The sequence below is a fragment of the Cherax quadricarinatus genome, chromosome 20 (genome assembly GCF_038502225.1).
Source record: "Cherax quadricarinatus isolate ZL_2023a chromosome 20, ASM3850222v1, whole genome shotgun sequence".
Lineage (NCBI taxonomy): Eukaryota > Metazoa > Arthropoda > Malacostraca > Decapoda > Parastacidae > Cherax > Cherax quadricarinatus.
Genome location: NC_091311.1, coordinates 35,709,346 through 35,725,583, shown reverse-complemented (window position 1 = coordinate 35,725,583; position 16,238 = coordinate 35,709,346). Strand labels below are relative to the sequence as shown.

General features: G+C 41.3%; 2 protein-coding genes across 3 annotated transcripts in view; one reads left to right on the top strand and one right to left on the bottom strand.

Annotated features, from left to right (window-relative positions):
- The window catches only part of LOC128700545 (uncharacterized), a 38,491-nt gene extending 27,874 nt beyond the window's left edge, over nt 1-10,617 (top strand). For both annotated transcript variants that reach the window (XM_053793811.2, XM_070086932.1), the window contains exons 2-5: nt 1,452-1,701; nt 6,819-6,923; nt 8,325-8,705; nt 9,298-10,617. In XM_053793811.2, the coding sequence (XP_053649786.2) occupies nt 1,452-1,701; nt 6,819-6,923; nt 8,325-8,705; nt 9,298-9,351 (790 nt within the window). In that variant the 3' untranslated portion in view covers nt 9,352-10,617. The remainder of the gene's footprint in view (nt 1-1,451; nt 1,702-6,818; nt 6,924-8,324; nt 8,706-9,297) is intronic.
- Nucleotides 10,525-15,790, bottom strand: LOC138853004 (uncharacterized abhydrolase domain-containing protein DDB_G0269086-like; the record flags this gene model as incomplete). Its single annotated transcript, XM_070087094.1, has 2 exons — nt 10,525-10,635; nt 13,757-15,790. Coding segments are annotated over 2 exons (2,145 nt in total), but the record flags the coding sequence as incomplete, so codon positions are not given.
- Between the last annotated feature and the right edge of the window lie 448 nt (nt 15,791-16,238).

Below are 16,238 nucleotides of genomic sequence, written 5' to 3'. Positions count from 1 at the left end.
ACGTGGTTAAAAAAATGGAATTAATTGAAAAGTGACATAACGGAAGATAGGCTAAAAAAAAAAAAGGTTGTAACAAGGCTGTTTCCCATCAGCTTGTTATGATTTAGTTGGCGGGACAAAAAGTTGACTTCCATCCCCTCGTGAACTTAAACAGACAATCACAGGAACCTAATTGCAAATAGGTGAATGTAGACACCTAAACAAATCCCAGAGTAATAGCGTTCCAAAAGCGACTTTATAATGCCACACTCATTAAGATACAGGTAAACCTACTGACACGGGGTACACCTTCCTACATTATTATTCTTGACTCAGGATACAGACCGGATCAGATGAATATGAATGCAGTGAAATGGAACCACGTAACTCGATAATGGTGCCAGAAGGACTGAAATTTTCGTCTTTAAAGATTTCTGCTCAATATTTGAGGTGTTTAGCAATTGTCGCAGCCTGGGTGTTATGATGTGTACTTCGTAATAGAAACAGACTGCAAATACATTTCAAGTTGCTACTGAAGAGAGAGAGAGAGAGAGAGAGAGAGAGAGAGAGAGAGAGAGAGAGAGAGAGAGAGAGAGAGAGAGAGAGAGAGAGAGAGAGAGAGAGAAGTAGTATTGTCAACTTCTGTGTCCAAGGTCGTACCTTCATATACACGTCCAACTAGTTTCTGGCCCTCGGGCTCTATTGTCTAGTTCTTGGGAGGTATTATTATCATGAGTGAGTAACATTTTGTTTGGTAAGTCTCCTGGAGCGGAGCCTAGGTGTAGCCTGTGACCTGTGACCTAGCATGATGACCCAGCAGGTAGTTCCCCAGTGTCACGACTCTAGTACCGTTTTCTAATAAATGTGCGACCTTTGACCATATTCCTGATCACAGTGTGTTCCCCGAATTGATTTATAAGATCAGCAGTGGTAACCTTGAGCCAGGTTTCCATGTTTTTTTATGAAGAAACCAAGCCTCAGTTGGATCCCTGTCTATTCACTGAGAGGTCTTCACTGTAGCATTCCCAGGAATCATTGACCAGGCTTCACTGTCTTTATTACTTCGGCTTAGGTGATTCTGGCCTGGTTTTAAAAACTCAGTTAATATGACCTTATTCCAAGTCGTAATACAACCCCTTTAAATGAATCTAGATATTCTGATAGATCATATAAATGGTAATACGACCCACAACCTAATTTCAGAGAACAATAAAACTGACTTCTGAATGATTTGGTTCTAATTTTTCAGTCTATTGTCATTTTTTTATCGCTCACAATCTACAGAACCCGGGTTTGATTTCCTTGAGAAGGTAGATATGCGTATATTTAACTCCTTTCCTTCCTGCCTTTCAGCTTTCCTCTGTCGGATGGCGCCGCATAATCCACAAGGGTCCGGAGCGTTTTCCTAGACTATAATTCATCTTTAAGTGATAACACACCGACTTCTGAGCCTTTATTTGCCTTCCCTACAGGAAGTTCAGCGGGATGAGGACCCACGGCTGCCTCCTGCTGCTGCCGCTTCTGCTGGCACCGCTGGTGGATCGGGCGAGCGGCTTTGGATTAGAGTTGATCCGGCGGAGCCGTCAAGCAGTCCAGTGTCAACCTGGGGACGTCTCGTGCGAAAAGTGTTCGAGGTCGTGTAGCAGTGTGGAGGTGTCGCGCCTGCCGGAGTGCTGTGAGGCCTATAACACTTGCTGCGACCAGTACTTCCAGGCCTGCAAGGTGAGGAGACTCACAGGGCCGGCGAGCTTGCCTTGGTAGCGGCCGCTCCTCTGCTTCAACTAACATTTGGTTGGACATAAATAATTGAACAAGGAGGCTTTAGGAAAGGTAGGGGGTGTGTGGACCAGGTATTTACAGTGAAACATATAAGTGAACAGTATTTAGATAAGGCTAAAGAGGTTTTTGTGGCATTTATGGATTTGGAAAAGGCGTATGACAGGGTGGATAGGGGGGCAATGTGGCAGATGTTGCAGGTGTATGGTATAGGAGGTAGGTTACTGAAAGCAGTGAAGAGTTTTTACGAGGATAGTGAGGCTCATGTTGGAGTATGTAGGAAAGAGGGAGATTATTTCCCAGTAAAAGTAGGCCTTAGACAAGGATGTGTGATGTCACCGTGGTTGTTTAATATATTTATAGTTGGGGTTGTAAGAGAAGTAAATGCGAGGGTCTTGGCAAGAGGCGTGGAGTTAAAAGATAAAGAATCACACATAAAGTGGGAGTTGTCACAGTTGCTCTTTGCTGATGACACTGTGCTCTTGGGAGATTCTGAAGAGAAGTTGCAGAGGTTGATGGATGAATTTGGTAGGATATGTAAAAGAAGAAAATTAAAAGTGAATACTGGAAAGAGTAAGGTTATGAGGATAACAAAAAGATTAGGTGATGAAAGATTGGATATCAGATTGGAGGGAGAGAATATGGAGGAGGTGAATGTATTCAGATATTTGGGAGTGGACGTGTCAGCGGATGGGTCTATGAAAGATGAGGTGAATCATAGAACTGATGAGGGGAAAAGGGTGAGCGGTGCACTTAGGAGTCTGTGGAGACAAAGAACTTTGTCCTTGGAGGCAAAAAGGGGAATGTATGAGAGTATAGTTTTACCAACGCTCCTGTATGGGTGTAAAGCATGGGTGATGAATGTTGCAGCGAGGAGTAGGCTGGAGGCAGTGGAGATGTCGTGTCTGAGGGCAATGTGTGGTGTGAATATAATGCAGAGAATTCGTAGTTTGGAAGTTAGGAGGAGGTGCGGGATTGCCAAAACGGTTGTCCAGAGGGCTGAGGAAGGGTTGTTGAGGTGGTTCGGACATGTAGAGAGAATGGAGCGAAACAGAATGACTTCAAGAGTGTATCAGTCTGTAGTGGAAGGAAGGCGGGGTAGGGGTCGGCCTAGGAAAGGTTGGAGGGAGGGGGTAAAGGAAGTTTTGTGTGCGAGGGGCTTGGACTTCCAACGGGCATGCGTGAGCGTGTTTGATAGGAGTGAATGGAGACAAATGGTTTTTAATACTTGACGTGCTGTTGGAGTGTGAGCAAAGTAACATTTATGAAGGGATCCAGGGAAACCAGCAGGCCGGACTTGAGTCCTGGAGATGGGAAGTACAGTGCCTGCACTCTGAAGGAGGGGTGTTAATGATGCAGTTTAAAAACTGTAGTGTAAAGCACCCTTCTGACAAAACAGTGATGAAATGAATGAAGGTGAAAGTTTTTCTTTTTCGAGCTTCCCTGCCTTGGTGGGAATCGGCCAGTGTGCTAATAAAAAAAATAATAAAAAAATAATTATTTAGAAATAAGCAGTGTAGCGGGACTATACACCATATTTAGATTGTAACTGACTATTTTCCGAAAAAGTAGAATAGTGGAGAGCAGTTTTACTAGACAAGTAGAGTAGTGAAGCAAGAAGGCAAATGACTGCCAGCATTTTGAGAAAAATTAACATACCACCTCTACTGAAGACATGTCGATCCTTGAGTCTTTATTCCTTTCAAGTCCAAAGCTCGATACGCCTACAGTAGAGATATCCTAAGGGACTTCATCCGAATGCATTTTCCTCAAGTAGCGTAGTGGAACAGTGTTGGTTACGCAGACTCTAGGATACAAAACAATATCAGATCGAGAGATAAAGACTTAAAAAAAAAAGGTAAGAATATCTCAAACAGAAACGGGAAAAACCCACCAGCAAACTGACTTGTCACACACAAGGAGATTCGTGGAAGGTTCTCAGGTGATCAAGTGATCAACACAAGCAGCTCAAGAACACAGGCTAAAGCAATAACACTGAATTTCCAACGATGGTTTTGATAAGGGAACAGTGAATAACAGGTAATGTCGAGAAGGGTGGTAGACAGCCACCTGGTACTGAGCCAACCTTGTTTATATACCACGTTTTGCTCTGTGTAGACCTTGTTCAAGCTCTACTCGAAGTGAAACAGTGTATATTACAGTGCATTTCCGCCATTTTGAAAGGCGGTCATTTAAAGTATTTATATATATATATATATATATATATATATATATATATATATATATATATATATATATATATATATATATATATATATATATAGGTTGACATATTTCCTAAGATGTGCACCTTCATATGATAACCCTATACTGCACGAATATGACAGTATTCTGAGGCAGATTTTTACGAAAGTACTTGACCTTACTCTAGACGACGGGCAGTGGAACCAAGCTACACTTCCAGTCAGACTAGGAGGCATTGGTGTCCGCAAGTCATCACAGATTGCGTTACCTGCTTTTCTGTCCTCGTGTATTGCATCCAGAGAGCTTGTAGCAGCGATTCTCCCTGAACATCTTAGGGACAAGATTGGAGTCCAGGACCAAAAATTCATTGACGGAGCAATGATCTGGGATAGTCTAACGGGCTCTGGAGCCAGACCTGCTCCCCCCAACAGCTACAAACAATCGCACTGGGATGGTCCAATAGTGGAAAATATTGCCTCAACAATGCTTCAGAGTGTGTCAGGGAAGGATAGAGCCCGCCTCCTGGCAGTGAGAGCCCCTCATGCTGGGGACTTTCTGTTGGCTGTTCCCAACTCCAGCCTTGGCACACGTCTCGACCCACAGACCATCCGCATCGGTGTTGCCCTTCGACTTGCCGCCCCTATTCTCGCCGAACACAGGTGTATTTGTGGCAGTGAAGCAGCAGACCGATTCGGGTACCATGGTCTTGTGTGCCGTAAATCCGAGGGAAAGATTACAAGACATGAGGAGGTTAATAGCATTATCAGGAGGAGCCTCACAACAGCTGGATGCCCAGCAGTAAGGGAGCCACCCCAACTATGCAGATCTGATGGCAGCCAGAAGCGTCCAGATGGTATCACCCTTCAAGCCTGGACAGATGGGAAGCAGGTGGTGTGGGACTATACATGTGCATCTACCTTGGCTGATACCTATCTCCAATACACCAGGGAGGAAGGAGGGGCAGCTGCCAGCTTCAGGGAGTCCCAAAAGTCTAGAAAATATGGAGAACTTGCCCATCATTATATGTTTGTTCCCATAGGCTCAGAGACCCTTGGCTCATGGGGAAAGAGTGCATCTAAATTCCTTAAGGAGCTGGGAAAAAGACTCATCAGGGTAACTAGGGATCCCAGGGCAGCTAGTTTTCTGTTCCAGCGGCTCAGTGCGGCTGTTCAAAGGGGTAATGCCTGCTGTATTTTGGGCACACGCCCCAGCTCTGAGGAGCTGGATGAGATTTTCGCCTTATAATCGGTGATACACACGTAACAACATGTACCGTATATGCCACCTTTATATTAACAATGTATCTCTTAAATCTTCTATACCATATTATGTAATAAAATATTCCTATTAGTAAAAAAAAAAATATATGAAAAGATGGGGTGGTAGGGGAAGTGGAATATTCAAACGGCTTCAGGAAGAAATCCAAATATTTTTCCTTGAAGCCTTTTTATCCACTTCTCCGAGGCTTTGGGTCCCACAATTTACACCAGAGGTGGACCCCATTCTATATATATATATATATATATATATATATATATATATATATATATATATATATATATATATATATATATTAGTATTAAATAAATTTAGAGATACTTGTATACGCATATTTAGTCAAAGTCAACGCTATAATTTCCCTGGTATTGTAATGGGGCCTTCAAAGATCTAAGTATTGTCAATTAAATGTTCTTCACCCTCCCCCCAGACTGAACATGTTCCCTCCTCCACATAACAAAACACCATCACCACCACCACAAACATCAGCTTCAAGAACACCTTAGCAGACTTACGCTGACTCCAAAACGTGACTAGTTGCTGTAGTGTCGAAATGATGGAAGGTACGATGGTAGACACGACTCCCCACATACCAGAGGCTGAAGACTCTAGACCTATTCCACAGGGAGTAGGTGTATGACCCACACCAGTAGCAATGGGTCAGTGGGAGAGACCGAAGTCACATCCCAGATACTCCCAGTGTGTAAGTTTCAGTTGTTTCTTTATGTGATATATATATATATATATATATATATATATATATATATATATATATATATATATATATATATATATATATATATATATATATATATATATATATATATAAGTTATACTTTTCTTTCGTTATTTAAAAAGCTATGTGATTCTCTCTGTATGTGTTATTACCTATTCTACTGAAACTTGAAATCCATTCGAGAAGTGCTCCTCCAACGTGGGTCGTACACATGTAAATATTTTTTTTTAGTTTGTCTTTGTCATCATAGTAAGGTAGTATGCGTGGAACAGCCTTGATTTCTAGGCGACATTTTGCTTTACTAACTAGATAAACATCTACCTTGAGAGTAACGTCGTGGTCATGTCTTACCCACAAAGCGATGAAAAATATATATATATTCTGGTTAATATGGTCTATATCTATCGACTACACGAGGGTCACTAAGGCTCCATTGAACCTATTCACCAAGTAATCTGAAGTAATAGTAATTCCATTTCTGCTGGAACGAAACCTTTGAAGTTGCCCTGGCTTATAAACCCTTAATGAAATATCTGACAATATTCACTTATTTACCACTAGTTATGAATACTCAAATAGGGATTTAAATAAACTCTCAGTGTATATACACTGAGAGACATATATACCTCTCGGTACATACAGTATGTCCTATGTAAATGGATTAGTATACCTTTCATGGCTTTTATAAAATACTAGGGTTATTTTTTATATAATTTGAATTTTTATGTCAATATTACAGATTTATTATTATTATTATTATTATTATTATTATTATTATTATTATTATTATTATTATTATTATTATTTTATTATTATTACTATTAATCATTCTATGGTGGTTTAGAAATGCTCGAGTATGACGTCTAAGGACCAGTACTTCCCAGAGTACTGCTGCGCTTCCTTTACTGACTGCTGTCACCTCATCACCACCTTCAACACGCAGGTGAAGGTGAGTTGCTGTCACCTGTCCTTCCTTCTTCTGTCACCTACTCTTCTTTTCCAGCTGCTGTTCTCTTTCCTCTTCCTTATGTTACCCTAACCTTCCTTCAGTTTCGGTGGAGTAGGAGGAACAGGAGGTAAGGGAGTAGTTGGAGGAACAGGATGTAAGAGAGTAGTAGGAGGAACAGAAGGTAAGGGAGTAGTAGGAGTTGCATTGAATTGGCAGAAATTCTCACACGTTCATGTATACACATAGTATGTACCTAAACGCACACACGTTCATGTGCATGTGTGAGTTCACGTTTACTTGGGGTGAGAGTATGTGCATGATGTTCGTATGTTATTCTCACGTGCACGAGAGCATGTGTGTGTTTGCGTGTGTATTCGCCTAGTTAATCAGTACACCCACACGCGCACGTACACACACACTACCAGGCATACATGGCAGCACTCGTACACATAAGCACATATTTGCAGACACACACAGAGACACATATACCTGTAATCACACCTGCGTAATTAGCAGAGTGAACTTGCAAAATTCGTCACTAGTGAAAGTCTCCCGTGTGTTGTGATTACGCCATAACACGAGCCCCTTGTTGAGTACACGCATGAGCTAGAGTCCACGAAGCGTAGGTGCATCTATGAATTAATGGGGTTTCAAGCCTAGAGACTACACGAGGGTTATTTAGGCTGGAAGTCATCTGTTCACCACCAGTCAAAAACACTTCAGTGTCTTGAAGAAGGATTAAAATCTCAATGTATATATATACACTGAGAGTCATACTCCTCTCAGTGTACATACACCTGAGAGGTGAATGTGCTCGCCTCATACCACCTAGACAAGCAGAACCATTAGAAAAAATACTCTGTGAACTAATCATGTATGTTCTTAGCCTATAATTTATATAATTTATAAAATAAAACGATTGAGTTCAATTACATTAACTAAAACAGGCTTTAATATAAATATAGTCATGTAAATTGGGTAACAACCAGTTGACGTGTTATTTGGCCTGTCAACACACACACACACACACAAAAAAAAAAAAAAAAAAAAAAAAAAAAAATTATTGAGGCGTGAAGAGAACACAAGCGAACTGTACTAGTTTTACCCAGGGATCTAGGCGAGTACAAATAGGAAGGACGTCTGTCTCGCGCTTAGCAGATGGAGCATCAAGCCTCCATCAAGTCTTGGGCTGAATAAATCACAAGAATTTAGCGCCTAACATGAATTATAAAATAAATTTGTCAACAACAAAGCGACAAGATACAGAGAAATGTATGACACAAACTGAATTTCTTTGCTTTTCAAGTTTCCTTTCCAATTTTGGTCGATTGATCACTGTTACCACTTGTTCTGCACGTTTTATGGTGTGTGAAACAGAACAAACATCTCTCTCTTCCCCAGCCTCCTGAGCCGGTCAGAGCGCCGTCCAAATCCGCATCGCTGAAGATCCCGACAGTGGCGGCGCCGAAGCCTTCAACCTTCCCCGGCTCGAAGTTTTCGCAGAGAGGAACGCCGAAAAGCCAGAACGCTCCAGTGTTCCTCGATTCACAGGATGCAGCCACGGACTCTTTAGGGTTTGAAGCTTTCCAACCTCCAGAAATCAAACCGGATGAACCTCAGCCACCAGTGCCTCAGTCCCCAGTACAAGAGCCCCCAGAAGTTCAACCTACAGTAACTAGGGGTCCTGCCCAGCGTGGGGGTGGCAGAGGATCCCCGTCACAGGGAAGAGGGCAGCAACCAAGGCCCCGTCAGAGGCAACAAGGTGGTCATCGCCCCTCCCAGGTAAGAAAACTTAAATATGTCAACAGAAGCTTCAAGGTTTACGCACCAGAGGGGAGACGTAAAGTAGTACCTTGAGGATACTGATACACATAGAGTAACGATCGAATTGACAAACAGAAAATGGAAATTAGACTACGTTTCGGCCCGTTCTGTACCATGTGAAGTAACGAGTGACCATATAATGATCGAAACGTCGTCTGGTTGCCATTTCTAGTTTGCAGGTTAGTTTTGCATTGCGATTTTAACGCTTAACCTCCCAGTATAATTTATTTATCAAGCGATTCTGCCTCTTGCTATTGAATAAACATAACAATGATTTGAAATTAAAAGAAATGTTAAGTAATTACGACATCGTCTTAACAGAATTTAAGGTGAATGATATTAATTTAGTGAGAGAGCAACATGTCGCATCATACTTAGCAAAGTGATTGAGTAAAACATATAGAAGGTATAACCACAAGATAGACTATAGTATATAAATAGGTTATGTACTGATCAGTAGAACTTTTATTCTAAGATTAGTGACACCTTGAGCATTTACATATTTCATATGATGTCATTTAAATGTTCTAATGTTTCTTTACCTCGTCAGAACCTGGAAGAGAGACGGGGTCGAATCACTTCCCGTGGCCGAGTCATATCCTAGTCCCCAACCAAGTCTCCTAGTCCCCAGCTGATTGCCCTAGCCACCAGCTGGCTGCTCTCAGCGCTCTGGCTTTCTACCTAATTCTTCTCAGCTATCAGTCTTCTTATTCCAAAGTGGACGTCTCACGTCATATTATGTTAGAAGCCAGCTGGACTTCCTCAACCACCAAGCCCTCAGTCTTCGATCTTCTAGCCCCAAATGGCCTTTCTCAGCTCACGAGCTATAAGAAGCTCTTTTCAGCCCTTTGAACTCCTATATTCCTAAGTGGACCTAAACAACTCTTTGACATCCTAGTTCTAGGGGAAGGGAAAACCTTGGCCTTCTCGTTGCAGATGTCTCCCTACGTTCCAGCAGTCTGAGAGTCTCAGTAAACAAGTCCTCAGCCATACTTCCTCCCTGCTCATCCGTGCTCTCCAATGATGTTTTCAGAGACTATCCATACCTTTCGCACTGATTTTTGTCATAAAACTGACGATATTTCAATGTTTGGTTGACTTTCTTTATATTAAAGCCTCGATAGTTGTCATCCACACTCTACATCCTCAAGAAAATTGCTACCTGTCTCTGGAACTCTACTGACTCAACAACTTTCCTTCCTCACTCCGTGTACATAGTATCGCCAGTACCTTGGTATCTCTGTTATAAAGTATGAATGTCTGCGGGGCTTGTTACATTTCTGTATTTTGGGACCTTCTTACCAGACAGCTAACTCATCATTTCAACTCACATTGCTCCCTGAACCTGGTCCTCAAATATCCTTCCTCATCTGTTTGTGCTTTTACCACATCGGCATTACTAGTGGAAAGTGAAGTCTGATAAAGAAATGTGTCTGGGGCACGAAAAACATTGTGGAAGACTACCTTGCCAACTCAAATCTAATCTCCCTCAAATCGCCCGATGCTGCTACACGTAGCGCTGCAGAACTTACATATCCTAGACTTCACTAATCACTAAACATGCTCGTATGGTTACGGCCTAAAGTAGGACCAGCATTACCACCTTGCATCACCATCGTCTCCTTTATGCCTGTGACAATGTAGATGTCTGTGATTGTCTCCCTGATAACCTTTCTCTGTTACTTGTGTATTGTCTTCATCATCCGTTATCCTCCCATCTCTACCTGTTAATAGTGATGAGTCTTGCCAGCCCGAAGATGTGCCCCTACCTGCCACATCAACGCCTCTGCCACATCAACACCTCCGTCACACCTAAAGGCAACATCTCACTATCAAACCGAAAGGTGTCAAAATAAACATCTATGATTCCTCTCTGTATTTCCATTTCCTGTAACACACATACTATGCTTTATTAATAATTTCTCTTATTTTTTTTTTCAACTCTATTCTGAAAAAATATATCAACCAAATGTGCTTCATTTGCATGCAATGTTGTATAACACACACACACACACACATACACACACACATACACACACACACACACACACACACACACACACACAAACACACACACACACACACACACACACACACACACACACACACACACACACACACACACACACACACACACACACACGCACACTTTACTAAGTTACTCAGGTTGAAAAAAAGACACAGGTACAGAACAAGCTTTGATTGTATTAACGTATTGCTCAGTGTCGCGATTAAAGCTTATTTTGCACATGTGTCTTTGTTTCAGCACTGTTGGTAGTACGCCTCTCTACATCCAAGTTCCTTTGTTGTACAGAATTCAACACATTTGGCCCGGGTCTCTAACACACTGCTGAAGCTCATGAGAGGCTCTGATACAATTTCTGGGAGTAAGGTTATCCAGGCTTCTTCAAAAAAAATAAAAACTCCATCATCTGTAAACTACAGCAATAATATCTGTAAATTAAAGATCTGTATCCCCCGGCCATATTCCCAAAAAGAAAAAAAAAATTTAAGTTAGATCCGCACCACTATTACGAACCTCTCCGTCAGTTTTGAAGAAGCCCAAATCTGAAAAATCTGATTTCCTCCTTTCCTTTTACCCACCAACACATTAATATCTTGGGGGGATCAGAAAGCTTCAACGATTATCATTTTTTCCCCAACCTCAGTGGACAAAATGTCCATGTCTGTGATGTCCAGCAAAACAAGAGGAACACAGCTGGTGCTTCATATCTCTTACGGTGTAATTCTCACACTTTTGATTACTCGAGGCTAACCTGGCATGTTTTTTTGTTTGTTCGACCCCCAGCTGCCTGCATCGTAGTAATAGTGCCTGCCAGTGCCTGCCAGGGAGTGCCGAAGGGGTGCCAGGAGTCCCATTTCGTGCCAAGAAGCTTCACACACAATAGACACTGTCTAAAATATAGACAGTAACTCTTCTCTAGAGATATAATAGCGATATCTCTCTGTCGACATTCTTTAACAGCGGCTGTTAGTCTCTGTCTGTGCGTATGTGTGTGTCTCACTCTTTATCCTGGTACGTCTGTCTGCATGCTTGTCTGTCTGTCAGAGTGTCTGTACAACCTGCATGCCTGTCTGTCTGTCAGAGTGTCTGTACAACCTGCATGCTTGTCTGTCTGTCAGACTGTCTGTACAACCTGCATGCCTGTCTGTCTGTCAGAGTGTCTGTACAACCTGCATGCTTGTCTGTCTGTCAGACTGTCTGTACAACCTGCATGCCTGTCTGTCTGTCAGAGTGTCTGTACAACCTGCATGCTTGTCTGTCTGTCAGACTGCCTGTACAACCTGCATGCTTGTCTGTCTGTCATACTGTCTGTACAACCTGCATACTTGTCTGTCTGTCAGACTGTCTGTACAACCTGCATGCTTGTCTGTCTGTCAGAGTGTCTGTACAACCTGCATACTTGTCTGTCTGTCAGACTGTCTGTACAACCTGCATGCTTCTCCGTCTGTCAGAGTATCTGTACAACCTGCATACTTGTCTGTCTGTCAGACTGTCTGTACAACCTGCATGCTTGTCTGTCTGTCAGAGTGTCTGTACAACCTGCATACTTGTCTGTCTGTCAGACTGTCTGTACAACCTGCATGCTTGTCTGTCTGCCATACGGTCTGTACAACCTACATGCTTGTCTGTCTGTCAGGGTGTCTGTACAACCTGCATGCTTGTCTGTCTGTCAGAGTGTCTGTACAACCTGCATGCTTGTCTGTCTGTAGTGTCTGTACAACCTGCATGTTTGTCTGTCTGTCAGGGTGTCTATATAACCTGCATGCTTGTCTGTCTGTCATACTGTCTGTACAACCTGCATGCTTGTCTGTCTGTCAGAGTGTCTGTACAGCCTGCATGCTTGTCTGTCTGTCACACTGTCTGTACAACCTGCATGCTTCTCCGTCTGTCAGAGTGTCTGTACAACCTGCATGCTTGTCTGTTTGTCATACTGTCTGTACAACCTGCATGCTTCTCCGTCTGTCAGACTGTACAACCTGCATGCTTGTCTGTCTGTCAGACTGTACAACCTGCATGCTTGTCTGTCTGTCAGAGTGTCTGTACAACCTGCATGTTTGTCTGTCTGTCAGAGTGTCTGTACAACCTGCATGTTTGTCTGTCTGTCAGAGTGTCTGTACAATCTGCATGTTTGTCTGTCTATCAGAGTGTCTGTACAACCTGCATGATTGTCTGTCTGTCAGAGTGTCTGTACAACCTGCATGTTTGTCTGTCTGTCAGAGTGTCTGTACAACCTGCATGTTTGTCTGTCTGTCAGAGTGTCTGTACAACCTGCATGTTTGTCTGTCTGTCAGAGTGTCTGTACAACCTGCATGTTTGTCTGTCTGTCAGAGTGTCTGTACAACCTGCATGTTTGTCTGTCTGTCAGAGTGTCTGTACAACCTGCATGTTTGTCTGTCTGTCAGAGTGTCTGTACAACCTGCATGCTTGTCTGTCTGTCAGAGTGTCTGTACAACCTGCATACTTGTCTGTCTGTCAGAGTGTCTGTACAACCTGCATGCTTGTCTGTCTGTCAGAGTGTCTGTACAACCTGCATGTTTGTCTGTCTGTCAGAGTGTCTGTACAACCTGCATGCTTGTCTGTCTTAACTCACATCCTCCATCATTTTTTTTTCACATTTCAACTTGTATTTCTGCTCCTACTGAATAATTTCCTAATCCTCTACTGTTTCCTTCATGTCTTCAACTGCTGTTTCTTCTTCTTTTTTTTCTTTTCTTCTTCTTCTTCTTCTTCTTCTTCTTCTTCTTCTTCTTCTTCTTCTTCTTCTTTTTTGTTCTTCTTCTTCTTCTTCTTCTTCTTCTTCTTCTTCTTCTTCTTCTTCTTCTTCCTCTTCTTCTTCTTCTTCTTCTTCTTCTTCTTCTTCTTCTTCTTCTTCTTCTTCTTCTTCTTCTTCTTCTTCTTCTTCTTCTTCTTCTTCTTCTTCTTCTTCTTCTTCTTCTTCTTCTTCTTCTTCTTCTTCTGTTTCTTCTTCTTCTGTTTCTTGTACTTCTACTTCTCCTACTTCTGTTTCTCCTGTTTCTGTTTCTTTTACTTCTGCTTCTTCTACTTTCGTTTCTTCTACTTCTGTTTCTTCTACTTCTGTTTCTTCTACTTCTGTTTCTTTTACTTCTGTTTCTTTTACTTCTGTTTCTTCTACTTCTGTTTCTTCTACTTCTTTTTCTTTTACTTCTGTTTCTTGTACTTCTGTTTCGTCTACTTCTGTTTCTTTTACTTCTGCTTCTTCCACTTCTGTTTCTTCTACTTCTGTTTCTTCTACTTCTGTTTCTCCTACTTCTGTTTCTTCTACTTCTGTTTCGTCTACTTCTGTTTCTCCTACTACTGTTTCTTCTACTTCTCTTAAGTCTGCTTCTGTTTCTTCTACTTCTGTTTCTCCTACTTCCGTTTCTTTTACTTCTGTTTCTTCTACTTCCGTTTCTTCTACTTCTGTTTCGTCTACTTCTGTTTCTCCTACTTCTGTTTCTTCTACTTCTCTTTCGTCTGCTTCTGTTTCTTCTACTTCTGTTTCTCCTACTTCCGTTTCTTTTACTTCTGTTTCTTCTACTTCTGTTTCTTCTACTTCTGCTTCTTCTACTTCTGTTTCTTCTACTTCTGCTTCTTCTACTTCTGTTTCTTCTACTTCTGTTTCTTCTACTTCTGTTTCTTCTACTTCTGTTTCGTCTACTTCTGTTTCTTCTACTTCTGTTTCGTCTACTTCTGTTTCTTCTACTTCTGTTTCTTCTTCTTCTGTTTCGTCTACTTCTGTTTCTTCTACTTCTGTTTCTTCTACTTCTGTTTCGTCTACTTCTGTTTCTTCTACTTCTGTTTCTTCTACTTCTGTTTCTTCTACTTCTGCTTCTTCTACTTTTGTTTCGTCTACTTCTGTTTCTTCTACTTCTGTTTCGTCTACTTCTGTTTCTTCTACTTCTGTTTCTTCTACTTCTGTTTCGTCTACTTCTGTTTCTTCTACTTCTGTTTCGTCTACATCTGTTTCTTCTACTTCTGTTTCGTCTACTTCTGTTTCTTCTACTTCTGTTTCTTCTACTTCTGTTTCTTCTAATTCTGTTTCTTCTACTTCTTTTTCTTTTACTTCTGTTTCTTGTACTTCTGTTTCGTCTACTTCTGTTTCTTTTACTTCTGCTTCTTCCACTTCTGTTTCTTCTACTTCTGTTTCTTCTACTTCTGTTTCTCCTACTTCTGTTTCTTCTACTTCTGTTTCGTCTACTTCTGTTTCTCCTACTACTGTTTCTTCTACTTCTCTTAAGTCTGCTTCTGTTTCTTCTACTTCTGTTTCTCCTACTTCCGTTTCTTTTACTTCTGTTTCTTCTACTTCTGTTTTTTCTACTTCTGTTTCGTCTACTTCTGTTTCTCCTACTTCTGTTTCTTCTACTTCTCTTTCGTCTGCTTCTGTTTCTTCTACTTCTGTTTCTCCTACTTCCGTTTCTTTTACTTCTGTTTCTTCTACTTCTGTTTCTTCTACTTTTGCTTCTTCTACTTCTGTTTCTTCTACTTCTGCTTCTTCTACTTCTGTTTCTTCTACTTCTGTTTCTTCTACTTCTGTTTCTTCTACTTCTGTTTCGTCTACTTCTGTTTCTTCTACTTCTGTTTCGTCTACTTCTGTTTCTTCTACTTCTGTTTCTTCTACTTCTGTTTCGTCTACTTCTGTTTCTTCTACTTCTGTTTCTTCTACTTCTGTTTCGTCTACTTCTGTTTCTTCTACTTCTGTTTCTTCTACTTCTGTTTCTTCTACTTCTGCTTCTTTTACTTTTGTTTCGTCTACTTCTGTTTCTTCTACTTCTGTTTCGTCTACTTCTGTTTCTTCTACTTCTGTTTCTTCTACTTCTGTTTCGTCTATTTCTGTTTCTTCTACTTCTGTTTCGTCTACATCTGTTTCTTCTACTTCTGTTTCTTCTACTTCTGTTTCGTCTACTTCTGTTTCTTCTACTTCTGTTTCTTCTACTTCTGTTTCGTCTACTTCTTTCTCTCCTGCTTCTGTTTCTTCTGCTTCTGTTTCTTCTACTTCTGCTTCTTCTACTTGTTTCTTCTACTTCTGTTTCTTCTACTTCTGTTTCTTCTACTTCTGTTTCTTCTACTTCTGTTTCTCCTACTTCTGTTTCTTCTACTTCTGTTTCGTCTACTTCTGTCTCTCCTGCTTCTGTTTCTTCTACTTCTGTTTCTTCTACTTCTGTTTCTTCTACTTCTGTTTCTTCTACTTCTGTTTCTTCTACTTCTGTTTCTTCTACTTCTGTTTCTTTTACCTCTGTTTCTCCTACTTCTTTTTCCTCTACTTCTGTTTCTTCTACTTATGGCTCTTCTTCTGTTTCTTCTACTTCTGTTTCTTCTGCTTCTGTTTCTTCTACTTCTGTTTCTTCTACTTCTGTTTCTTCTACTTCTGTTTCCTCTATTTCTGTTTCTTCTACTTCTGTTTCTCCTACTTTTGTTTCCTCTACTTCTGTTTCTTCTACTTCTGTTTCGTCTACTTCTGTTTCTTC